The following is a 25,907-nucleotide window of genomic DNA, read 5'->3' as shown; positions in this document are numbered from 1 at the left end:
GACCTAACATCCCCAACATTACCCCTTATTTGTTTCTCTTATTTAATCTACACCAATGACATTGATGGTTGTGACAACTGGCCTGCAACTGAGTACCAGAAGGCTATCCCTATTATTTTGTACTTGTACTTTATAGCACATTGACTGTGTTCAGTAACCTCATCCCTTTGCTTACTTGTGTGTGAGTTGTGGGGAAAATTTTGCAGAACACACGAATCTAATTGTGGGCCTGCTATAACACAATTCCCTACCCGCCCTAAAGCTCAGATCTCATGCCATCATATCTCAGTGCACAAACACAGCAAGAAGGATAAGTGGACTCTCTATGATGATGGATTGTCCATAGAGATATGGGAAAGGTGAGAAAATAGGCACCACTTTTCGTATTGATTGTCTTTGGTGGGGACTCTATAAAAAAAACATAGCACCTGTTAAGATGTCAGAAAATAGGCCTCAGCTCTATAAACCTAATCTAACCAGGCTAGTGAGCAAAGAAAATGTTCTCCTTCATAGGCAGTGTGATGAAAGAACAGGGACCAGTGCCTCCACTAAATCTGATGATATGTGTAACGAAAGGAGTTTTCTGTCTTAGAGATCTGATGTTGAGACTAATGCTTAGTTCTCAACAAAACTCAGTAAAGGCTGTTAGTAAGTTTAGTCTCAGAGAATCCAGCCAACATTAGAGAGCACTTAAATCAAAGTATTCAAGTATGAATTAATGCATTCTAACATGATACAGGTTTACTTTCAATGAGATATCACTAAATGGGAAAAAAATGAGTAACTTCTCCAAAAAAGAAAAAAAAACTTGCTGTATGTGTCCTTGTGCTCTAATACATTGCTTTTATTAAAACCATATCAGAAAGCCACCACAGGTGCTCTTACAGTCTCTCGCCTTAAATCATTCGTAGACCATTCATGGAAGTGACATTGCACATTAAGAGTCAAGATGAACTCGTCTCTCACACTCTCTGTCTACAGGAAACAGTGGAGATTGTTCACTAATCCTGAGGAAATTATCCAAGGGACTGAGCATAACATATTTCAAAGCTGTAAATCAGCGGTGCTTGCTGTGAAATGATGTGTAGGACATGGGTATACATCCTCTAACGGATGCATTAAATCCCCATGTAAGACCTCAAGGACACCTGGTGCAAAAGATGTAACCTTGGGGACTTCTTCCTTTGAAATATATGTACTCTCCCAGTGAAGGGTGGGAAGATCAGATCACAAATAATTGAGGAGGGCCATCTAGACACTACCGGAACAGAGGACCATCCATCTCTGGGGCTGTGCAAAAGAGATATTGAAATAATAACTCAAGAATTACCAGTATGACAGAGTAGAGTTTCTTCATCTCCTCACAAGTCTTTGTCAGTGCTGCGAGATCCGTGTTGAACTTCTCAATCGCTGTCTGGAGTGTAAGAGAAGAGCAAAGGGAACTCCTGGTGAGATCCATTCATATATTCATTCATCCAATCAATCAATCACAGCTCAAACTGATTGTGGTAGTCAAAGGTTTAGAATACAGGGGACCTACCCTACACAATGCATTTTTGGACTGGACATAGCTGTGTGCTTTATATTTTATTTACCATGAAGGAAGGCAGAGAAGGTGTCTGGTCAGAAAAATAGAAGATCACTTATCTGGAAATGTGTTCAATATTAGATTTTTAAGATTTTTAAATGGTGACAAAGTCATATTGGGCTGCCAACGATCAAAACAAGTAGATTTTGATTTGCATGATTTATACAGTATACGTCTTTGTCATGTTTTGTAAAGCACAATAATGTGAAGCAGTATTTTGTCATTTTGGGAAATATGCCTCTTCGCTTTTTTCCGCCAAGAGTTGGATGAGAAGATCGCTACCACTGTCATGTCTATACACTATATATGAAGCTAGAGACAGGGGTCGATTACCTCAGCTTATCTTAGTTTAGGAGAAACACCGAGGCAGCAGGAAACAGCTAATGTGGGGGTGCTATGAATCTTCACAGAATAAGAGTATATCCAAAAAGGTCGAACTATATAATGAAAAACTAACTAACTGACCCAATAGTTATATTTTTTTATATCATTAAATTAGAGCTTTTGACCACTAGCAGTATAGCACTATAGAGCAATGTTTTGATGAGGATTAAAACACAAATTCATGTAATGGATGTAGCAACTGAATGTAGAGACAAAATTATTACTCTATCTCTCGTTTGAATTTACTGGGTAATAGCTACAGTTATTCTAATAAGGCAATTTTAACTTTTCTTTATGTATTTACAGCATTCTTACTCAGACAGCTGTAGTAACTAGTTACTTTGCAGATTTCGATTATTGGTACAAAACATCATCAACCATTAAATTATGGTGTATTATTATAGATTAAACTACTCAGCAGTGTATGAAGTAGTTTAAATTAGCCTCACCTTTAGCAGCTGCAAGAATAGGGTTGTAGGCAGCTTGTTGAGTGTGAAACATGCCATGTTTGTTTACAAGAGACCTTTAAAGTGTTTGCTACTTCACCTTCAGGTCTTTGGAGAAGTTTGGGTGATGAGCTCCAGCATTTCTCTTCTTGGAAGTTTTTCTGTACTGAATGACTTTCTGCAGTTCATTCTTCAGGACTGAAGCAACACGCACAGACACACACACACACACACATTGGTTACCATCCATCATATTTGAGCGCTGAAGCAAATAGCTGCTTTAAATCAGATGCTGTCTCCTGTGTGATCCTGTGAAGTTTCTGGATTTGTGCTTGTGATAACTGTTTGTAAGTCAACACATAGACAATATATTGGATTGAGCCTGAATAGTCCCTGGACAATCAAAAAAGTATACTGAAACTACAATTACAGAAAGATCTAGTAAATGTTGCTATCACACTTCCTCACAAATAACTTGAGTTAGCACAAAAAAAGGAGGGTCGGTATTACACCGGTCTCAGCAAATTTAAGAGCAACAGTCTTTGGACTCAGTAGTAAAATGTGATCTACTCACCATCTACTTCTGCGGTCAGGCCCTTGATGGAAGCTATCCAAAACAGAGAGAAAAAGAACAGAAACACACACAGAAAATACACGTTTCACTCAACAAATCTCGATTGAAAAGAACCACACCGATTTTTTTTCGGATTTGATCAAATCTTGATTAGCAAGTACCTCCAGGGACAGTTTCAAATTCTGCCAGCTCTTCGGTAAAAGTGGCCAAGCACGGTTCATGCAACATGATCTGCTCCACAAGGGCATGGAGCAAGGTGAACTTCCTGTCTCTCCCACGGAGCTGGGCGAGCTGGTGATGGAGAAAACACAGAGTAAAAAAAAGGGCGAAGCCTATACAAACCTGTACTCCCCTGCCACACAGCACAAGGACTTATAACACAAAGGAAAGAAGGCATATGTGCACTCTACATCTATGCCTGTTTGTGCTGTTGCAAAAAATGCAGCTTCTTCACTGAAGGTCGGGGAAAGAATAGGGTGACAATTCAGTGGATACACTTACTCTGTTCTAATTGTAAAGGAGCTTGTAAAAGGGTTTTGTTATTTATCTATTTTTATTATTACTCATAGTGGCAGTGGACAGCAGTAAGTGTAGCAGCAGTAACTGTGACTGTTTTCATATTATATTATATTTGTATAAAATGGTAATGACGACTCTAAAATTCTAGCCATGTTGCACTTGATGGTGCCACATAATTGAAATGCAACAGGGACCTCTATAATCCTGTGATAGGCACTCATAGTCTTTTTCTGGGTTATGTTGTTTACCAATTTAAGGCTCAGGCAAAGCCTCTGAGGGCTACATATACAAGACATGCACCAAGTATTGATGCTCACAAGTAAAAAAAACACAAGAACCCCTAACAAATATATCTGCGCTAACCTCGATGCATTTTTCTTGGAAGCAGTGAGCCTTTAATTTGACGAGTTTGTCTCAAGCAGCAAAAGTTCTCTCCTCTCAATTAGACCTGGAAACACCTCTGAGAGTCACGAGGCCTCAGCTTCATTAAATGGGGCACAGGACGTTTTTCCTCTGTGCCAAGAGCACTGGCCCTTAAAGCTTTCCAGTAGATAGTCTTGCACACAAAAGAGTGGTTCAGACTACATTCAGAGGAAGGAAAGAAAATACTCTCACAAGCCCCTGACAACAGTGGAAAAAAAGGAATAATTTTGGGAAACATACTTATTTGCTTTATTGCTGAGATTTAGATGAGTCAATCGATACCACTCTGTCCGATAGATGAGACTATGCTCTAAAAAACAAGCACACAGGTCGTCTGTGCAAGCAGCTTATTAAATGGACTGCACGTACTGTATGTAGTGCTTTTCTCATCTTAAAAACCACTCAAAGTGCTTTACAATGGAAGCCACATTCACCCATTCACCCATTCACATTCCTACAGCGCTTTTCTACCATGCATGCACAATTCACACAGCAATGACACATCGGGGCAAATTGGGGTTCAGTATCCTGCCCACGAAATGTGGGCAGAGGGAGCCGGGAATCTAAACACCGACCTTCTGATTAGTGGAAGACCGGCTCTACTTCCCGATGGTTACGAGCCATATTACGTTTGATTGTCAGGCAACCTGTCGTGGCCACGTTGATTATGACTGGTGCAAAGGAGGAAGCCAGGTGATGTTTTAAAAAGGAGTCTGTGTCAGGTCGATGGATGAGTCAACAAAATACAGGACCTTGAGGTTGGGAGACCTCTGTTCATTTCCCATTTGAAACCGATAGCTCTCATTTTCGTTTCTTTGGACTACAACTGCTCCATAACCTTAATGGTGTGTTTAATATTGTAACCATAACGACAAAGGTCCTCTAACGATAATGAAGTACTTATTTTAAACCACAATCCTTCCCCAAACCTAATCTTACATACAAAATTCGAGGGAATGAAAACAAGATGATGTGGTTTTTTGGTGATAATGTTTCTTGGCCAGACGCAGTGACTTCCTGTCACTGTGAGGTTGCTCAATAACCAGCAGAGACTTCAGGAAATTACTGATCCTGGCCAAGAAATAATCGTCTTTATACCTTGATTTTTTTTTTTTTTTTTTTAGAGATTAATCAAATGAGATTTAACTTTTTAATTTGTGAGGTTTGGAGGTGCTGGTAAACAAATCTGCTTAGCACTACTTCTAAAGCTCACTAGTTCAGTGCTTCTCAATTTTTTTCACATCAAGGACCCTTAAACTGACAAATTAGATCATGGACCCCCATCTGATAAGATTTTTACTTTTAGATGTTAGGGTTGTTCAAAAACTGATGTGTAACAATAACAAGTTACGGTATTACATCAAGTAATGTACTGGAACTATTTCTTCTAAGTTCTTAAAAGTTAGCACTGGCTGTAGCTGTATATTTACTGGACAAACATGAGAGTGGTATTGATCTTCTCATCTAATCTTGGAAGAAAAACCAAACCATATTTCCCAAATTGTCCAACTACACCTTTTAAATAAACCAGAAAACAAGACTTTATGGCTCAATGAGAATCACTGGCTGGCTGTGCAGTTAATGATGGATCACTTCGAAATGATTCTAAAACTTATGGCCACACTTTGGCCAAAGTTTAATTTCTCCTGTGAAGACGGGCAGTGACACGATCACACAACTGTCCGAATGATTGTGTCAAAGTGTCATAGACCTAAGTGAACCTGAGTGACGGGAACAGGCAGAAAATTGAAAGAAGATGCACAAAAGCCCTGCTGTGTATATCAATGAGTAGTCTTATTAGCCTAGTGCTGTAACTCAATCAAAGGTCAGGCAACAGTGGTGGAGTCGTACTTTAGTTAAGGAGGAGAGGCGGAATCCCTTGGCCTTTTCCTTTCCGGCATTCTCGTTGAGGTAATTGCCAATGGCAAGGAGGTACTCCAGCACGGAAACAAATGACCTACAGTTGTACAGCTGCATGCACATTCTGATCTTCTGGTTAATCAGCTGCAAGACAAACACAGGGACACAGAGCAAAGTCATTTTGTTTTGTAATCCAACCACATACTGGCTCCTGCATTAATTTCTCCGCGCAACAACTTCATGAAATTTAAGTGGAATGAGGCTGAAGCTTGTTTTGGGGTTGTCTGTGCTGACAGCGTGGACAAAAATAACTCCAGGCTTTAGTATTTTACATTATAAAGATAAACAGCCCTCTCACAACACCTCATTTGACCTCATGAAATGAATAATCAGGGCCTTGTTGTTTGGCAAGATTATTATTTGGTATGCAATTGTGTCAAGTACAAGTATCCCTCTAGAATATCACACAATTTCCCTGCTTAACCAGCTCTGAACAGATCCTGTTGAATATGGATAGAAATCGTACTGGAAAAACTGAAAAGAAACGAAAATGGGATTTTTCATTTTGCCAGTGGTGTGTTGGAGAAAAGAGTTGAGCTTTGGGAATCGTAGTCCTTGACAAAGAGTTAGCCATTCCAAATAAGGTGTGTGCCAGCCAGCTACAACACCCCCACCATATGCTCCTGTTTTAACAATAACTTCCAGTGCAACAGTCTCAATTACACAGAAGAGAAAGTAGATATCCAGCCACATTATATCAACTGGCTTTGCACAGGAGCATCTGCACCATCATGCCAAACTATTGTAGTTTGTATAACAGATAACTGAAACAGCGCAGCCCATGTAACCTGCTTTAGTCTTGTGTTTTTTTCAGGGTTTTCTATCAAAATCTCTCATAAATGCATCCAATCAAATGTGATGTGGAGCAGCAAGCTAACCCCTCCCATCATGTCAAAACTTGACTGCTAGCTCTTTGGTCATCGCAATGCATGGTCTAAGCTAGCGAAGTAATATCATCAGCAGGAGGTGTGTGTTTGACATTTCATTTGGCAGGAGCTATATTACATTTCCAAAACAGCATGGTTGTGCTCTAATTTTTTAATATCTCACTCTTTCTCCAACTCTTGATCTAGCAGTACGGGTTCAGGGAGGTGTGAGTGGAGACTAACCGCATTTGTCTCATCCATTGCGTGCAGACAGTCCCTGATGAGTGGCTCTACACTGCTCTTTACTTGAGGTGGGGAGGTCAGTGAGACGTGCATTTGCCAAACCAACCAGTTAGTCCTCATCTTTGAAGTCTTTTCTTTTAAATATTGTTTGAAAACACGTCCAGTATAATAAATGTAAATGAATGAAGTATGAATTTCCCCACCTGTGATAAAGAGGAGCACAAAACCTCTTCCCTGAGCGTTTCTATGGGAACCATCCATGACACAGTCCCAAACAGGGCTAATGAAGATGGAAGCCAAACCACAGATCCATGACACATCTGTGTCACCCAGTTTGACTGTTATCAGGCTATTGAATAGGCGTTACCATTACACATCTGTCTCAAATATTAGTTAGTTAGTATGGCCATACTAAACCTACTAGTAGGTTCGCAAGGCTGTTATCACCCGAGCCAGTGCGGGTGGAGCCTAGTAGGCGCAGAAGGCCTGTTATCAAGCAAGTGCTTTGGTTATCAACTTTTTTCAAAACATTATTTTCAAAAAACTAAAAGTTGTGAATGTCTAATCAAAGATGTTTTTTTTATATGTATGCCTATGTTTATGTTTACAAAACATATGTTTATGTTCAGTAAAAATGTGTATTTGTGTAAATTTGAAAAAAATTATTTGGCACATGCGAAACTACATAATCTGAGCGTGGGCACTCTCTTTGTGTCTCTCACTTCAAGCCCCAATTAAACAGATAATAGAAAATATAACCTTTTTGATATTAAAAGGCTGTCAGATTATTGCGACCTTGCTGTGACACAGTACTTTGGTTGCCAGGCAACTAGTAAGCGACAAATGTACCTGTGTGCAGCGGTAACCTGAAAAAGACCGTGGCAACAGGCTGACAGCAGGGTAGTAACGTTAGCTGTTAGTTACTTAGCTAACAAAATGTTAACAACATAAACAAACACAACAGTTGCAAACATGGTATAAATACAAGCTGTGTCCCAGTTCAGCAGCCACATCCTTTGGAGGACGCAGTCTACGAAGGTGTGGACCTTCGTATTCGTCATAGACCATGAAGGCCGAGCCAAAATGAGACGGTCCAGATTACGGAGGATTTTCAGTTTGCATGAACTGTGCCCACCTTTTCTGTTGTGTCCCAAAGCACAGCTCCCTTCGCCTAGCAACCTTGACAACACAACTTTTTTTCACAAAAACTTGAGGATTCAAGGTTTTTTAACAGTTGTATCGTTAGCTTTTCAGCTGAGCTGACGCTAATACATTTAAAAGTGTAATTGTCAGGCTCTCTGTCAGTGTTGTTTGCTCTCGTATTATCTTCATTACCAGCACAATGAATATTGGGATAGGTCGGGCCATGAAGGATCCAGCCGCTGGAGCCTCAGTTGCCCAAGAAAAGGAGGCCAACTTTGAAGGAGCCTTCGAAATGCAGCCTGCGAAGGATGCACCCCCTGAATTAGGACACAGCTACAGATGTGTAATGATGACACCTATTCAACTGCCTGATAACAGTCAAACTGGGTGTGTTAGTTTAAATCTTTTAATCGAATACAGCCGGACCACAGATTGCGTGTCACAAAGAAATATGTGACATTTCAGAGGCTAACGATGATCTAACTTCTGTTTCACTATGACTTTTAATGGAAAATGGAGGTGCGATTAACAAAAGTGCTGAATCAAACTTCATTTGCTTTTGCTATTCGGTAAATTACAGCTTCAGGGGATACCTCCCTGTGCAGTGTTCTTCCTGTCTACTGCATCACTGGCTTCGGTTCTGTGTCTTTGATTCTCTTATTTATATTTTTGAAATGGGCGCAGACAGAGCACAGCAAAGAGCTGAAAGAAAGGAGCCAGGTCACGGTGAAATCTGTCATCCTGGCAGTGAATTTTAGCACCAACAAGCACCACTGCAGGTGAAAAACATTCCCCAGGTGGTGACTTCTACTTTTTCTCTCCTCAAGCCCTGCCTGTCAGGTGGCGAGTAAATCCTCCTTAATGTTCGAGCCTTAAGAAGCCTGTCATGTCAGAGAATCAAAGGATTTAAAGTATTCTGCGACAGAGAGGACCCTAACCTCTCAAAGAACATGTACTGTGACAGTGGCTCTCCACAGTGTGGATTATAGAGAGCAGCATGCATTTTGTGTGAGCATTTGCACACAAATACTAAAGTTTGATCGAAAAATAACCCTTTTTTTTTTCTTTAATAAATCTGAGGCTGTAGAAAGAGAAACAACATCAGGAAGAAACAACCGAGAGTAAATTGAAACTTAATGAAATTGCTAATCTTTCTTGTCGAGTCATCTCGCCGACACACAATATGTTTGTCTCCGTGTTTTAGACAAAGAAAAATTACTGTCGCTGTCAATGGATTACAGTGCCATCATTCTTATCCATTGTTTCTCCTCGTTCACAGACAGTCAGCAGACAGGAGATTAGGACTGAAGCACTGATGCTGAAAGAAACAGAAGCTTGAGAGAATCAAATAAAAAAAACAACAAAAAAAAAAACAACAGAGGAGCTGAGAGGTATTCTTGTCTGACTGCAATATCTTCACACCCTGCAGTCCCCAATGCCAATAAACAACAATCCTCTATAAGAGTGTTACCAATTAGTCTGACTAATGATATATACTGTATATATATATATATATATATATACATATGTTGTAACCATTTTACCTGTATTCATTTAAGAATACCTGTCTTTGTCAAGAGGCCAGAACTTTGCAGTATGAAGTTAAATTGTGAAAAACCCAAAGTGGGTTTTCATTGGGTTTCTGATGAAGATAAAAAACTTCTGTATGTTTTACACCATCTACAGGAAAATGGAACTTGATTTGATTAAGATCCATCTTTTTCTTCTCTGCGTCAAATGAAGAGAGGTGTCTTAAAGTGCCTCTCAAACCTTTTCTGTTTTCAAGACACTTAACCATCCTGCAAATAGAATAGAAACGACTTCAGTCGGCACTTCAAACGTAAAACTCAAACTGGAGGGGAAAAAAATTGTTCATGTATTAATGTCACTTTGTCCCCAGATGTTCTTTTCTAAATGTATCTGAACATTAGTATTTGCATTATGGAATAAATTTGCATGTTCGTGTTTCATCATGTGCCTGTGGTTTTAGCCTTTTTTTTTTTCAGCTTGTGGGAATGGGCCAGACTTTAAAGCAGCTCAACATCTGATTAAACCTTTGACGTTGCCGTTGCAGGTGATCGAGTAAACTCACGGGCTGCAGGTCGTTCATGCCGATCGGGAGCTCTCTCAGACTCAGCAGCAGGTCGAGTTGTGTGCTCAGGTAGGGGATGTTGCACATCTGCATCGGGGAGGGGGGAAGAAAAAAAGATGCGAGTGTAATAAGCTGTGTGGATTCAGAAGAGAGCACAATTACCACATCGTCGCACAAAGCTATTTCCATGTGATTATTCAGAATTATCTAAAAACAGTGCTGCAGGGAGATAACGTTGCTGGAAGGCTGCAGCTTGTTCTCATAGACTCGAGCACTTTGGCAAGATTACCTCAGGTGAAAGTGGAGCGCTGTGGGCCTGTCGACAGGCTGATTTAACAGAGAAACTTAAGGCTTGACACCTTGAAACGATTGGCTGAGCTGCCTAGTCGACCTTTGTGTCGGTGCTAACCTCTAATAAATCACTCCACGTTGTCAGCCCGAGCTACTCTTGCACAGATACCATCTCTTAAAAGCCAAAGGGCACTTGGTCTGATGGATAGTTAAGGAGAGGTGTAAGGAGTAGTGTTAGAAATTCTGACCATGCAATCATTTATCTATTAAAAAAGAAAAAAGAAAATGTTCCAGCATGTGTCATCCTCCACACTCTCGAGCACCATACTCCTCATCTTGTCACATTTTCTGACATATTTTAAATTTGTGATGGGAGTTTAAAAGATTCCATGTCATGGTAACACCGTTATACTTTAATTCCTCCTGAGCTAAAACTGTGTTCACACATTAGTCACCGAGTTTAGAGTAATCACATTATGAGGTATTTTTCGGTATTTATTTTTCTCAGGTATTTGACTTTTTTTCTCAGATCCAGAAATCAGAAACTCTCATGTTCACCAAATTAGAGATTTAAGAGGGAATTCTCTTTTTGTAGGATTTCTGCAAGATTTAAATTTTCAGTGAAGTGATGACAGGCATGATTTAAGACCTCATACACAGATGTGGCTGAACGTGTTGGTGCCCTTACACCTCAATGAAACAATGCTCTGTTCTTCCTGACAAGTGTTGAAATTAAAAGCTCTTTTGTCATGCATACTATGCACGCCTCTAGTTCACCACAGAATAAAACAAGAGGCTGTGAAGAGAGCTGAATTATTCACTTATTCTACAAAGATCTTCTATAATGGCCTGGACAAAATGATTGACATGAATCAGTGGATTGTGGTGATATTTCAACCAGACCATTGTCTTCAATTAACATCACAGGTTGCCTCAATCTCATAATCCGTCATTCAGAACTGTTTAAATGGAGAGAAGTCCTCATTGTACTGTTTGGATTCATCGTCTGCACCACACTGAATGTGGACAAGAGGAAGAAAAGAAGATGATGAGATGTCTGAGGAGATAAGGAGGAATATAATTGGTTAAGGTAAAGGCTATGAGAACATCTCCAAGCTGCTCAATGTTCCTGTGTCCACAGTTGCTAATGTTATTAGGAGGTTTAAGGTCCATGGGACCCTACCCCACCCTCCTGGACATGGCCCCAAGAGGAAATATTGACCCCAGATTGAACAGAAGAATAGTTTGAACGGTGGAAAAAAGAACCAAGGAAAACTTCAAAACAGATATAAGCTGAACTCCAAGGTCAAGACAGAACAGAACTGCTCTAACAGAAAGTGGGCTCCACTGAGGAAAATGCAGGAAGACCCCACAATAGAAACATAAAGAAAAGCTTGACTGGAGTTTGATAAATTGCATGTTGACAAGCCACAATGCTTCTGGGAGAATGTCCAAACGGCCAAATGAAACTAAATTAAATTAGAGCTTTTTGGTCACATCAGCTTGACGTTCACAGAAGAAAGAAAATTAAGCTTTCAAAGAAAACTACACCATCCCCACTGTGAAACATGGAGGAGGCTCAGTTATGTTATGGGGTTTCTTTGCTGCGTCTGGCACAGGGGGCCTTGAATCTGTGCAGGACGCTGTGAAATCAGAAGATTATTAAGGCATTCTGGAGCAAAACATACTGCATGTTGTCAGAGAGTTGTATCTCAGTCGCAGGATACCTCCAACAGGATAATGACCCAAAAACATACAACATACCCTGAAAGCACGGATGAGAAGTAAACACTGATCCTCTGAAGTGGACTGCTATGAGTTCCTTATTGAACATCTATGGAAAGAGCTGAAACTGGCAATGAGAAGGAAAGCATCAAACCTGAGAGAGCTAGAGCAATTTTCTCAACAAGAATGAGCCAAACCACCAGTTGAGTCACAAAATAGAACAGTTTGTTGCAGTGATTCCCTCACAAGGGTGTGCTACAAAATGTTAGGTTATGGCACATACCATTTTCATTTGTTGTATTATTTAAAATAATATTTTAGATCGACAATCAAAAGCAACATGTCCGTTTTATTAAGTATGGAATAGAAAATAGTGGATGCCAATTGGTTTTTTTGTTTTTGATGTTTGTATGTCCCATTCTATCTCATTAACACCTTGACAGAACTTCTTCAAATTTGGCACACGTCCACTCGGACTCAAACATGAACTTGTAGGATTAGATTCTGGCAGTGAAAGGTCAAAACACGGTTTCGGCCTCTAGAATGCGGTAACTCAAGGCCACCTTGAGGGAATTTGTTTAGATTTGGCACAAACTACACTTTGACCTTGAACTTTGACCTTTGTCCACCAAAATCTCAGTGATCTCACATCTTGTGAACGCAATATATCAGGAACCCCCAGAGGGAATTTCATTGCTTCTGGAAGGCTGTGCCTGTCACCTCACAAAACAGATATTTGGCCATAACTCAAAGTCATCCACTAATTATGAGACAATTTAACTCAAATTTCTATAGCGATAAATTTGGGTGATAACATTTCATATCCAGATGGTCAAAGGTCAACTTCCCTGTGACATCATAATGTTCTGCAAAAACACTTATGGGTATTATTCAATGCTGTAACTCAGGAAGGCAAGATTGTGACCATATTTCCTGCAACTTGGCTGGTTGGTGGAGGCATACAACCATGAGGCGGTAATTCTAGTTGTCAGTTGTGGCTTTTCTTCTTCGAGTGAAAAGGTACGAGAGGAACGATTTTGGCCACGTCTGTACTTGGTAGTGCAAGAAGAGGCTACACTCTGCTACACATCGGAGTGTGAGAGCCCGCAAAGCATGATTGGGATTTGAATGGCTCATTTAAGGAAAAGGTCAGTGTTTCAATATAGTGACATTTTTCTTAAATGGTTTTGTTTCTCATATCCCACTCTTGTGTCTTCCACAGACATGCTGAGAGGACAGTGATTATTCACAACTGTTAGATAATCACACCATTTCCAACTGTAACCCTAACCCTGCAGCCATGCTAACAGCTCTATGAGACTGTATGTTGCAACCGCTAAATGCTAATGTCAGCATACAAGCAAAGACAATATTAACATGCTGATACCATGTGTGTGTTCGCGTGCAATTAGTGCTGCAACTAATGATTATTTTCATCAGCTAAAATAAAATAGTGAAATTATGATGATTCATAACGAACGTGTCAGCCCTTTCATTTTCTTTAATTATTCAATGGGTTTTAGTGGGAGAGTGTGTGGGATGACTGAATATTGCAGAACAAAAAAAAAAAAAGCCCTCAAAGGAGTGAGCAATCATCTCTGATCCTCAACTTCAACTGATGACATCTCACTTTCTATTAAGTGCAGTATTTGAATAGTACCTGCTGCTCTTGGCAATAAAGAGGCCTGTTAATATTGTCCATTTACCAGCATTCAGGGCTGACTGCCACTGAAGCCATGTGCCTTCCAGACGCACATGTGGTTTCCATAGGAGTTGTCACCCTGACTCTTACATAATGGAATATCCTGATAGGCCCATCGGGCTGATCCTGCTGTTTATCTTCTATGCCCCCTGCAGCCTTGAGCCAACCACACATGGGTCAAATGACTGCCAGGCATGCTGGGAGGTGATAAACAGATGTATGGTATAAGAGCTTGTCATGACACCCACATGAATGAATATTCAACAAGCTCTCTCAAAGACAGCGACACATGAGCAAGAGTATTACGTTCGGCTTTGGTCGGGCTGATGCAAGTCAGATCGAAAGGAAGTTACAATATTGATTCTGTAATCATAATTTATATTCTGTACCTCCATCATATACTGGTCCACAATATGTAGTTCTGTCACTGGTCCCTGGTGGGATTTGTACATTTCCACATCATCCACTGTGGGGACATACCTACAACATGAAAACAAACATATCAAAATCACTGTTCTTGTTAGATGCAGATAAAGGCCTTGGAAATGCATTTTCTCAACCATTATACTGTAAGTGATGGGCTTCTACATGAACGCAACATTTTCTGCCAAAGTAAGAACAGGTCTGATATGGCAGCCATGAAATATTTTCTGAATTTATTTGCTCTTCACACTGGTTTGACATCAGGGCTCAGTAGCTGGTGACAGTTGTTGGATTGTTTGGTCACTGTCAGTCAAATCTGATCAAACCACAGCCACCCACTCAAGAACAAGCACACTAGCGGAGTTTTGAGTGTTATATTTTCATTTATTTAAACTCTGATGTTGTTTATTTAGTCACAAATATTTAATGTAGAGAAATACTGGATTCCTTTATGTTTTCAGGGGCTTTAACAGTTGTGCTCCTCCCATTGTGTCTGTATTTATGAAGAAAATTACTTCTTTCTGTTCATCCAAAGCTGGAACACACTTCAAACTAACTAAACTAATTCGAGAGGCTTCCTATCATTTACGCTGTATCTGTTATGTTTAGTCTGCTTTTTGTGAGGCTTGTTTGGTTGTTTGTTTTAACCCATTAATCTCCACAGTGGAAGTTTATAATTTCCTTTACAACACTTAAAGTACTAGCTGAGCCAAGGACAAATCCATTGAATTTTTTCGGATCGGTCAAAGCATGAGGTTACAGCACAAACATCCTTTTATTTAGTCATTAGTCATGAGGGGTTTGATGGCTTTTTGATAATCCAAGAAGACACCTCTAGAAAAACAGATATGAAACGGGAATTTCACATCTTCAACATTTCTGATAGATACATATTCTACTATATAGAAAAATAATAATCTGTTGCTTTTTCTTGGTCCAGTATTTGCATTGTGCAGACTTTAGAAAAAAGTAAAATAAAAACCTCATTTTCATTAATATGTGATTTGCTCCAGATTATTATATATTTGACATGTCAAATGAATGCTAAACTTATTTTTGTGATTTTCCCCATATTTGAAAGAAAATCAATTTGTCTACCAATTAAGGCATGAAACATATGTTAAATCAGAAACTGTGACTGTGTCATGTGTAGCCACATGTCTTGACAGTTTCCAAAGCAAATTTTGTTTCCACCTCCAACAGAAAAAAATCTGTGGGGCCTTTCCTTAACATAGCCAACTAAATATAGTCATCATTAGTCATTAATGTATAGGATCAACCTGTCCAGGGACTGCAGATGAAAATCAGCCTTTTGGCTAAATCTGACTCATTTACATCATAATGACAGTAAGATTCATTTGTTTGGTACTCACTGAGTAACTGATTTTGGCCACTTGGGGTCAGTGGAAAAAAAGCAATTGTACACATGACTGACATATCACCTTTTAAGTTGTTATGGTGAACATGTTAGCACAGTTGCTTATTTACACATGCGGGGCAACAATCTCATTTATTTGGAGGTGTGTTTGTGTCCACCAATATACCCTCTATCTTCAGCTCTGATTTTGGTCTCCACCGACGCCAGAGGGAAATATCAGGCGTTTTAGCTGCAAAATGCTCCAGTATGTTCACAGACTAGTCGCTTTTTTTGTGTGTCTGCTGTTTGATGCTGGGCAGGTGGTGTACTGTTGGTTTTTTATAGCTTTTTCACGGAAAACTGCTGCAGCCAAAAACAATGATGATGACAGCTGAGAGTGAAGCACAATAGTAAAGCTTTGGGCAATAAAATCAAAGCTCTGAGTTTAAAAAAAATCTTTTTTTTATCACAGACCAGGGAAGAAGACATTACATTTTGGTGCTGGTTTAAGGGGTGTATTCAGGAATTTCTTGTCAAAAAAATCACACATTTATCTTTGACTTTGTACTGTTCAGTGCAGATCCAGATAATGATTTGGATCTGGCAGACATGTGAAGGATTGTTTGGCCTTGTCAGATTCAGAGTGCCCTTCTGGAATCATATGTTGTAAAAATCACTTTTCGGTCCACATCAGACAGGACACAAGGGCACCTGTCACATGGTTAAGAATAAACACATAGGTAACCTGTATTTAGGTCCCATAGTGTACATTTTATTTTTTAAGGGGAAAACGAGCATGTTTAAAATCTAAGGTGATGTTCATAAATAATTCCAGTTTGTAGAGAGAGACTGTGTGAACACAATCTGCAAGCACCTGCCCTCCAACTGGACTCTGCTTTGTGATTGGACTATGTTTGTCCAATTAGATTCAGGTGTAAAAACAAGGTCAAAATGTTTACTTATAACTTTGGAGCATGTTATGAGTCCAACACAGTGTGGAAACTATGAGATGTTGACAACACCACTTCTTCTTTCACTGTGTCTTTGTGTTACCTCATCACTGATATCATCACAGTTTTTATTCACATAGTCTATTTTTTTTTTACAAATACAAATCCCTCTGACACATGCACAATTTTTTTCACATGAATTTCTCATGCAGATTTATTTTTTCAGGTTTACAAATGTTGATTTACTTTGGAATTATTTGTGAACATCAGAGTTATGCATTAGATTTCCTCTGCTTAAATATATTCATTTGGCTGTAAATTTTCAGTGTTTGATAAAGTACATCCTTGGCAAGTGATAGATTCAGAATTTTGGTAGTAACAAGTGTGAATGCAATTCACAATCCAATTTAGGGGATGTCAAAAATGTAGCTCCTATTGTAATGATTTTACATTATAATTATGAATATAAAAGTATATTCATCTGCTTTTTGTATCCTTTTACAGTATGTGTAAAGGTGAGGCAGCAGCACAGAAAATCTGCAGCTGCTGGCATTGCACTGCTGGTTTGTGCAAGCTGAATATATAGGCCATAATTAACACATGTAAACAATGCAGCTCTGTTGATGGTCTGCATATTTGAAAAGCCCCATTTATGCCTTTTAAAGAAGAGAAAAAAAAAATCAGTCCAACAAAAGAATTAAAAACATATGTAAAGGTCTGTTGATTTGTTACTTAGATTACTTTCCCCTTTTTATTATCACATACTCTCTATCTCCCTCCCTTGGACTGATGCCACAACATTGATTTCCAGTGGCCTGGAGAAAGGCAAGTGATTAAAAGCCAAGTAGTGCTGATGGTCCTCGTCAGCTTTTATAAAGCCGGGAGACGCTGATGGGAACAGCCATTTACTCACATGGACTGAATTTGAACCCCGTCATTTCAAATTGGACCTCCTCCTCCTGTCATTTCCATGTGTTCTGACCTCAAACCAAAGGCATTCACTTTTTCATGAGCCCGGCTTTGTGCCATTGGAGTAGCACTAGTCATTAATATTGCAGCACCTGTTGGGAGTGGTTCTCTCAAGACTGTATTCCTCAGGCTTACGCCACAGCGCATTAAAATATATATTACGTTTTCATAGAATAAATAAAATCCTCCACACAGTACATTAGATCACTTGCCTTCCAGGAGGTCAGCATCCAGGGCCACTGAGTAAACGTCAGGTAAGAATCAGGAAGCATTTTAACCGCTTTCAGTGTTATATTCCTGAGGGCATGTCAATAGTTTCCATCTCCACAAATAACACGAAATAAAACTTTTATTAGTAAGCTGCTGTGGTAAAAGGTTCTGGCATCTGCTCTTTAGTATTAGAACACTGTGAAGACTGCTGTGCAAACCGTGTTTCCTCTTCACATGCACTGGCAGTGGTTTCCCCTGCTTCACATTGTCCTAACTGTACCATGTACTCACATACTCTGTTGACAATTTGCTGTGCTGCTATGTTTCCAAAGTTTTTTGTCGCTGCCAGTGAAAAACACACATTAACCGCCCACTGACTCAGGCACAAAAAGTCATTCACCTCTCAGCTTTACTTGTGACACAATAAGGAATGAATACAAATCAGTGTTTTTTGGCACAAAGTCATACCTCCTCAGAGAGGTGATGTGCTCATCAGACAGGCCTCCATCTTCCTCGTTAACGATGAACAGTTTGTCCTTCAGCTCTCCCGGCTGCACTGGAAAACTTTTGAGGAAAATGTCTAGAAGAACAATAGATTAGAAAAAGTCAACACACTCAATGGTACATGAAAGCTTTCCTCTTGACAGATAGTCCTCTTATCCTGCGATGAAATGACTCAAAAAGCATTGTGAAGACAAAGGGTCCTTTGCTTAATTACTTTCCCTCAAATGCCTAAGGGAAATGCACAAATTTGCATTCTATCAAGTCAAAGCTGATGTGATTTTTTTTTTTTGTTTTACAGAAAATGCGTGCATAATTCAGGAGCTGAGAAGAGCATTCATTAGGAGCCTTCTTCAGGAATTTTAGACATATATGTAAAATACATTGTGAATTTTACAAAATATAGTTATTTGAGCCTGTCAGACACTCAGGCATTTATTGGTTGACACTATTTTCTTTTTCTGTGGAAGTATCCCATCCATCTTTCTTTTGTTAAGTTGTGTGGTTGTCTTTTAACTTGCATTCAAAATTTTTTTGATATAGTTAATTCTTCACATAGTGTTTGTCATGTCATTGGTATGTATATTGTGCTGCTAAAACGTCATGTATATCATGATCTAAAGCCAATAACATGTTTATTTTTATTTTTTCTCGTGAGTTGTATCTTGTTTGTTTAAAGGAGCTATTTTTAAATTTTGCTATTGCTACATAGCCAATGTTAGATTTAACAGCTGTTAACTTACCAGTCTTGGCAAGAGCTTGAGACATTGTTGTATTTTCAAGACAAGAGGTTATAATATGCCCTCTCAGCAGCGCTACTTCTTCAGGGCAGATTGGAGGCTACAGTGACTCAGTATCAGAAAGTGGCGAGACAGCCCCACTGGACTGGGGCTAGCTGGTTAGCATGCTAACTTCAGTAGAAGAAAAGAAGTGATAGAAATAGATGAAAACAAGAAGGTTGCTTTTGGAGACAGCCCCTGGCGAGTAAAGGAATGAAGTGTGATGATGAACTCATAATGTTTCTTCTAGACTGGTAGACAGCTGTTAATGCTAATGTTGGCAATGTATCAATAGCAACAACTCCTTTAAAGGAGCTATTTGTAAGTTTTGCTGTTACTACAGAGCCAATATTAGCATTAACGGCTGTTTACTTACCAGTCTTTCCAAGAGCTTTAGCCATTGTTGTGTTTACAATACAAGATACGATGTACCAATAGCAAAACTTGACTGATCACTGACCTGATCAAGAAATAGTTCCAGCAACAGAACAGAGTAAAACAAACCAGATATAACATGTTAACTTTTGAGCTTCTGACGTGCTGGTTGGCAGTGTTCTGTTATTTTTGAACAGAGCGAGGCTGGCTGTTTGTCCCTGTTTCTGCTCTTTAAACCAAGATAAGATAAGCTCCAGCTTCACATTGAACAGACATACTTGAGAGTGGTATCAATCTTCTCCTGTGTAAAGTGGACAAGCGTATCACCCAAAATGCCAAACTAATCCATAAACAGTCCATAAAGGTTTCCTTGAGCATTTCCAATCCAAAACAGGAGCCGAATGTTCTATTACTGAATTAAAATCCTAAAACTCATTGAAAATCTACTCATGATAAAGTGAATAATTATGAATCACAATCAGAATTGAGAAGCATTTTGGAGGTACCGAGCTGTAATCAACACGTCTCCAAATCCTTGACATGAGACAGTATTTACCTCCCCAGAACCAACGGAGGACTTCGTGTCACATTTTCAAACAAGGAAATCACGACAAACGTCAAAAATAATGTCGAGCTCTACTAGTGTCCTCAAGAGTGAGGGTTCAGCTGTCTTATCTGGCCTATTGAAAAAAACATACAAGTGCAAATCAGGCCCATTGTTTCCTGGCACTCAGACAAACTGGGCATTGCCCTAGCAAATTAGAGTATGGAGATGGAGAGCGTATCCCACTGGGTGCACGAAGACACAGGTGTACTTTTAATTAGGAGTGTGACATTTCCACTCTTTAAAAAGGTAGAATTCACTGGGCCGATTGAGGTAAATAACCACATTAGTCGGAAACATATTCTGAACAGAAATGCACTATGATCATATAAAACAACAACAGATCTCTTCCAGAGGTGGACATATTTTAATATAAGTTCTGTATTTAAGTAAATTTTTAAGGTACTTCTACCTTTACATTTTATGCTACTTAATTCATGTACTCCACTACATATCAGAGAGAAATGATTATACTTTTTAATCTTATTATGTGACAAAAATAGTTAGTTTTCAGATTAAGATTTTACCTACAGTATATTGTCTTATTTCTCCTGGCTTGTGAGTCTGTACAAAAAAAGCAGTGTCTAGTTAGTCTTGTCACTTTTTAGATGTCTATGGCTTGTTAGCAGTTCCACTAAAGAGACAGATGGTTTCATTTAAATGAGGCCAAAGGAGGTAAAGATTATCCAAAACTTCATAAAAAAAACAAAAAAAAAAAACAAATACGCAGTTCAGAGTCTAAAATATGACAACAAATTTTTGCAACAGAACATTGTGTTTTTCTTCTATCCTACTGAATTATTCATCTCAGAACCCATCAAATTTATTTTGTCACCCTTTGGAGGGGCCAGACTACTAGGACTGAAGTAAAAACTGTATATCAAGTAGTTCAAACTAGCTCCACCTCCACCAACTACAGTAGTAAATTGCGGCTTAAACTACATGTTGCTCAGTAGAAATAGCCTATAACATCTGATAATATATCAACAAGTCCTCCAACCTGAATAACCATATACTGTAGGTCTTTTTTTTTCCACCTTCTGATACAACCCATAGGAGTGTATCCAGAAATAGCGCCCCTACGGTGGCATCTGTACCTGACTTCAGTTGTTTTGGTTACAATAATAAATACATGGACTTCTAATATATCAGTCAGAGTGGGCATTTAAGTATATTGTGCTACTAAAACATCTATACTTTTACATAACCAGGATTGTGAATGCAGGACTTTTCCTTGTAATGGAGTACTTTTGCTCGTGTGAATACTTGATACACTGATCTCATCAGAGGTGACAGGTGGCTTCAACATATTGCAGAAGGCTGTTCTGTGTGGAGATTTTTCAGTCCATTAGACTGCATCAAAACCGATTTTAAACGTTGTGGTGGCATGCAAAGAGGAGTCACAGCCATTAGAGTTACAGAATGCCATCACCACACACAAACTTTGTATCTCTGTCCTTCATCTGCTCCCCATCAATATGAGCCACATTCTTGTTGTCAAAGGTCTTTTGGATTCCTGTAGAGCACTTAAAATACTATAAATAAGTACATGGATCATTACAGCATTGTCCTATGGACTGATGTTCCTGCTTGCCCACAAGGATCATGTTGATTACCAGAGAGAAACCACTGAAAACCACAGCACAACAGAAACACAACCACCTGCTCAAGCTGTCCACCTCCATCTGCCTCAGTGTGTAACTGCAAACAGTGCTCATCGCTCCGGATAAAATACAGAGCGGCAGCTTTATGCCTCATGCTAATTAACAACTCTGAGTTTCTTCATTAATTATTGATCACATCCTTGACACATATGTGATATTATCTAATGGAGGTGGAGTCTGACTGTCCACTGAGCTGCTGCTATCTTTGTAAAAACAATGCGAGCTCCAGCATTGCACATGGGCTCCCAGTGTAATGGAATCAGATGAATAAAAAGGGTGGCAAAGAATGAGATATGAGCCGAATAAACAACACAAATTTAGGGAGGTTTTGTGGCGATAAACATGCAAACAAGCGCAGTGTGTGTCTTTGTGAGGGATGCCAAGAGATAGACAGAGAAGGAGAGAAAGAGAAGTCCTATTAGCAACTGATTTTTTTTTTTTTTTCATATCTGGCTTCAATGAAATCCGAGTCCTGGGGGAGTTGCAGTGTTTTCACTGAGTAAACAGGCAGAAGTCACCCCTGGACTGATTCTGTTCTGTTGTTATTGCCAAAAAAATGCTTCTATTGATTAAATCGCCCCCTTAAAGTCAGATCCAAAGTGCAATGGTGTAATGTAAGTTCATTTATTCATGTGCTGCACTTAAGTCCAAAATTGAGATCTATACTTGAGTATTTCTGTTCTACACCTCAGAAGGGAATGCTTTTACTGCAGTACATACATTTACATCCATAGTTACTTTACGATATATTTTATATCACTTTATACTTCTACTGTACTTTTTACTTCACTGCATTTATCTGAGAGCTATAATAAGTACATGTACTAGATTAGATTAGATTAGATTTTACATACAAAACATACAAGCTTTTAAAATATGATCTAATAACAGAGTATATAATAGTACAATCAAAGGTGGAACTTTTCTGGATCAAAACCACTTTTACCTTTGGTACTTTAAGTAAAGTTTGCTTACATTGTTGTACTTAAATATTTCCAATGCAGGAATCTTAGTATACGTGGTATACATAGGTTTTCTCTGCTGTCAAATGTGGTTTCTTGCTGGGAGTGGGTGGTGGTGATGATGGTGGTGATGGTCGCTTGACAAGAGCTTCAGCCGTCATTGTGTTTACAAGACAAGAGGTTAGAATATTCCCTCTGGTCAGTGCTACTTCCTCATCCTTTCATGCTGAACTGAGGGCAGACTTGACGCTACAGTGACTCACTATCACAAAGTAGTGTTGAGAGATGTAGTGATAGCAAAAATGTACATACAGCACCTCTAAGTAAACGATCTGAATGCCTTCTTCCACCACTGTTGAAATAGCACTTTTTATCTTGGGATTAATAGGACAGACAGCAAAACAGAGAATGTCCTTTATTCTTCAGATGTCTACATTTTTCTAAAGCTTGCAGCAGAAAGACTCATGGCCTTGGGTTTCCTGCAGGCTGTCATCACTCAGCCCCTGCTCCTGACACAACCAAAGTTTCCAGGTCAGAGAAGAGCACAAACTCTGTCTGCGAGTGAAATCGCTGTCGTTGTCGCTTAGATCCCCTATCCATATTTTATGAACGTGTGAACTCTAATTATGTTGCCAGTCTGCACATTCACTCTTGATTCCGTTTAGCAGCCCACCACCAGCACACATCTGTATCACTTCACAGTGTCTGGGCCTCTTGGAGGACCTCTGAGAGGAAGCTTCTGAAATGCTCTCCCCTGGCTCAGGTCTTGAAATATACAAGCCACATACACTCAGTTAATCAAAAGTGAAAAGCTATTAGATAAGAAATAGAATATGTTCCAATTCACAATAGCTCTGCAGGTTGCATGGGAAGTTATGGGTTGGTGACACACTGCCCCCTGCAGACACACAGGAGGACCAACTGCTTTACAGCCACTTTGGCACCATTAAAGTCTCCACCATTACTTTCAAAAGAGCAAAATGCCAGCATTTATAGACCCTCACCCAAAGAGTTCTCAGGTCAGCTTCCTTTTAATTGGGCTATTAAAATCTAATTCATGAAAACCAAAGAGCCTGACATTAACACTGTTTCTGCAGAGATCCTGATTACTCTTTCTATGCAGTGCTTCCCTCTGGTGGTGGTGAAAGGGATGAGCTTATTTCGCACACAACTTCTAATTCACTGAAGGTACAAGAACCTTTGTTTAACTTAATGAAGAGGAATGGCGTTTCATTACAACCTCTCCCTCCCTAAAATGCTGCAAATTATCTGTTGAACTGGACAATATTTAGAAGCAGCTTCACCACAGCAGTCATTGTTGAGCTACTTACTGAAGTTGTGTGCAATCTTCTGGTTGAGCATAATATGCTGGGTATTGCTCTGCTCAGCCGCACCGAACGTCCCCAGATCTCTAACAGCAAATTGCTCGTATAAGCGTGATGTGTCGATTTCAATCCTCCCGCCGCTTTCTTGTATCCAAAATGATTTTGCAATCTGCAGAGAAACAAATTAATTCAGTGCTGAGACGACCCTGTTTAACGAGGAAATCAATGTTAACATTACAAAGGAGGCAGCACTGGGGAAGCAATAGGCTAAGTGACAGACAAAACAAAGACTAATTCCCAACAATGATGCAATATGAGGAATGATGAAGAGAAACTGAGCTCAAACTGACCTCTCTGTGTTTGCCAAAGTAGTAAAACGCTGCATTTAAATATGAATAAGACCCTCAGTACATTTTATACTTAACTGTGAAAATATGCTAATTTAGAGTCTTCTGATGAATAAAGTTTTTAGTGGCAATGTTACCTTCTCTGAGCCAACTAGGTCCCAGTGGAAAGCCTTGGTATGTATTTTTCTTAAATTTGTCCTCGGTTTGAAGGGTAAAGGTGGGGCGGCCGGGATGCTCGGGGGCGAAGGCCCTTTCACAACCGATGAGCCTGATTCATGTTTAAGAGACTCTGGGACTGTGGAGGAGGATGTGAGGGGAATACGGGAGGGTGAGGGTGGGGGAGAGGTGGGTGATGATAAGGGAACAGCACAGGGAGAGGTTGGCGACGGGACAGGAGGCAAAGTATCATGTCCGATAACTTGAGCAGCAGCCTTCCACGGGCTGCGAGGTGCAGGAACAGGCTTTGTATAATCAGAAGAGGGATAAGTTCCACTTTTGTCACTGCTGGAAGTGGGATCAGCATTTACATAATCACCTGGAGGATAAATGATAGTGCCACCACTAAATCCACCGCTTGACTCAAGATCTCTATTGGTGTCCTCCGCGTCTTCGGCTATGCTGAGATTTTGTAGAATCTTTGTTTCTATGAATGTGTGTTTGTCCTTGGACTTCCTCTTCCACTCTGCACACAGTTTGTCAATGGCATGGATCCAAGCATCTCGCTCCCTCTGGACAGCCCCTTGGGCACTGGTTTGATCTGATACAGGCACCTTGAATCTGCAATGAATCAAAAACATTAAATTTAACTTCCCTTATTAGCAGAGATAAGTCTGGCAATAACACTTCATGCCTATATTTATGAGTTTATCACTTAGACAAGGCTGCATCATGACTGCTACAATTAACTGAAATTACACACTATTACAGGGCTGTAAATTAATGTGAAAAGAAGCTGATAGACAGAATTCATTAATCCCTTGCTGTCATGATATTTCCCTAATAATCCTCACTCACTGGTATTCATTTTTGTGGGTGATCAGGGTGAAAGCGTCCGGGCTGGGAGGTTTCTGTACGCTGGTGTCACCGTCTGACAGGTGAATCACGATGGACACGGGCACTGAGGACGCCACCTCATCGTCAGCGGGGCCTCGACACCTGAAGGGGAACAGTGTTAGCTGGCCCGGGTGAAGCTGGACCTCGTATCTGAAAGAAAATGAAGGAGTGATGTGTAATTTAAACCACAACAACAACAACTAACTGTCATATTTGTAGTTTGTGCCCTTGAAATCCATGTAAATTTTGTACAAACGGAGCATGATGAGCACCAGTGGAAATCAATCAAACTGTAACTTTCTAATGCCACTGTCAATTCACTATACCAAAGAGATTCACCAAAGACTTAAAAATGGTAATACACAATTTGGGAAATACACCTATTTCCTTTCATGCCATAAGTTAGTTAGATGAGAAGATCAATACCACTCTCATCTCTGTCCAGTCAGCTTAGCATAAAGACTGGAAACAA

General features: G+C 39.7%; 1 protein-coding gene across 1 annotated transcript in view; it reads right to left on the bottom strand.

Annotated features, from left to right (window-relative positions):
• The window catches only part of LOC111234874 (formin-like protein 13), a 36,417-nt gene that overhangs the window by 5,327 nt on the left and 5,183 nt on the right, over positions 1-25,907 (bottom strand). Inside the window, exons 6-17 of the mRNA XM_022763069.1 lie at positions 25,397-25,585; positions 24,918-25,159; positions 24,520-24,677; positions 24,042-24,204; positions 18,294-18,405; positions 14,306-14,396; positions 10,199-10,285; positions 5,786-5,938; positions 3,154-3,283; positions 2,993-3,025; positions 2,519-2,616; positions 1,331-1,414 (exon numbers count right to left, since the gene is read on the bottom strand). Of these exons, the coding sequence (XP_022618790.1) occupies positions 1,331-1,414; positions 2,519-2,616; positions 2,993-3,025; positions 3,154-3,283; positions 5,786-5,938; positions 10,199-10,285; positions 14,306-14,396; positions 18,294-18,405; positions 24,042-24,204; positions 24,520-24,677; positions 24,918-25,159; positions 25,397-25,585 (1,540 nt within the window). The remainder of the gene's footprint in view (positions 1-1,330; positions 1,415-2,518; positions 2,617-2,992; positions 3,026-3,153; positions 3,284-5,785; positions 5,939-10,198; positions 10,286-14,305; positions 14,397-18,293; positions 18,406-24,041; positions 24,205-24,519; positions 24,678-24,917; positions 25,160-25,396; positions 25,586-25,907) is intronic.

The sequence above is a fragment of the Seriola dumerili genome, unplaced genomic scaffold, assembly GCF_002260705.1.
Source record: "Seriola dumerili isolate Sdu_G_001 unplaced genomic scaffold, Sdu_1.0 BDQW01000468.1, whole genome shotgun sequence".
NCBI lineage: Eukaryota > Metazoa > Chordata > Actinopteri > Carangiformes > Carangidae > Seriola > Seriola dumerili.
The sequence above is the reverse complement of the archived record's forward strand: the minus strand, read 5'-3'. Positions and strand labels throughout refer to the sequence as shown.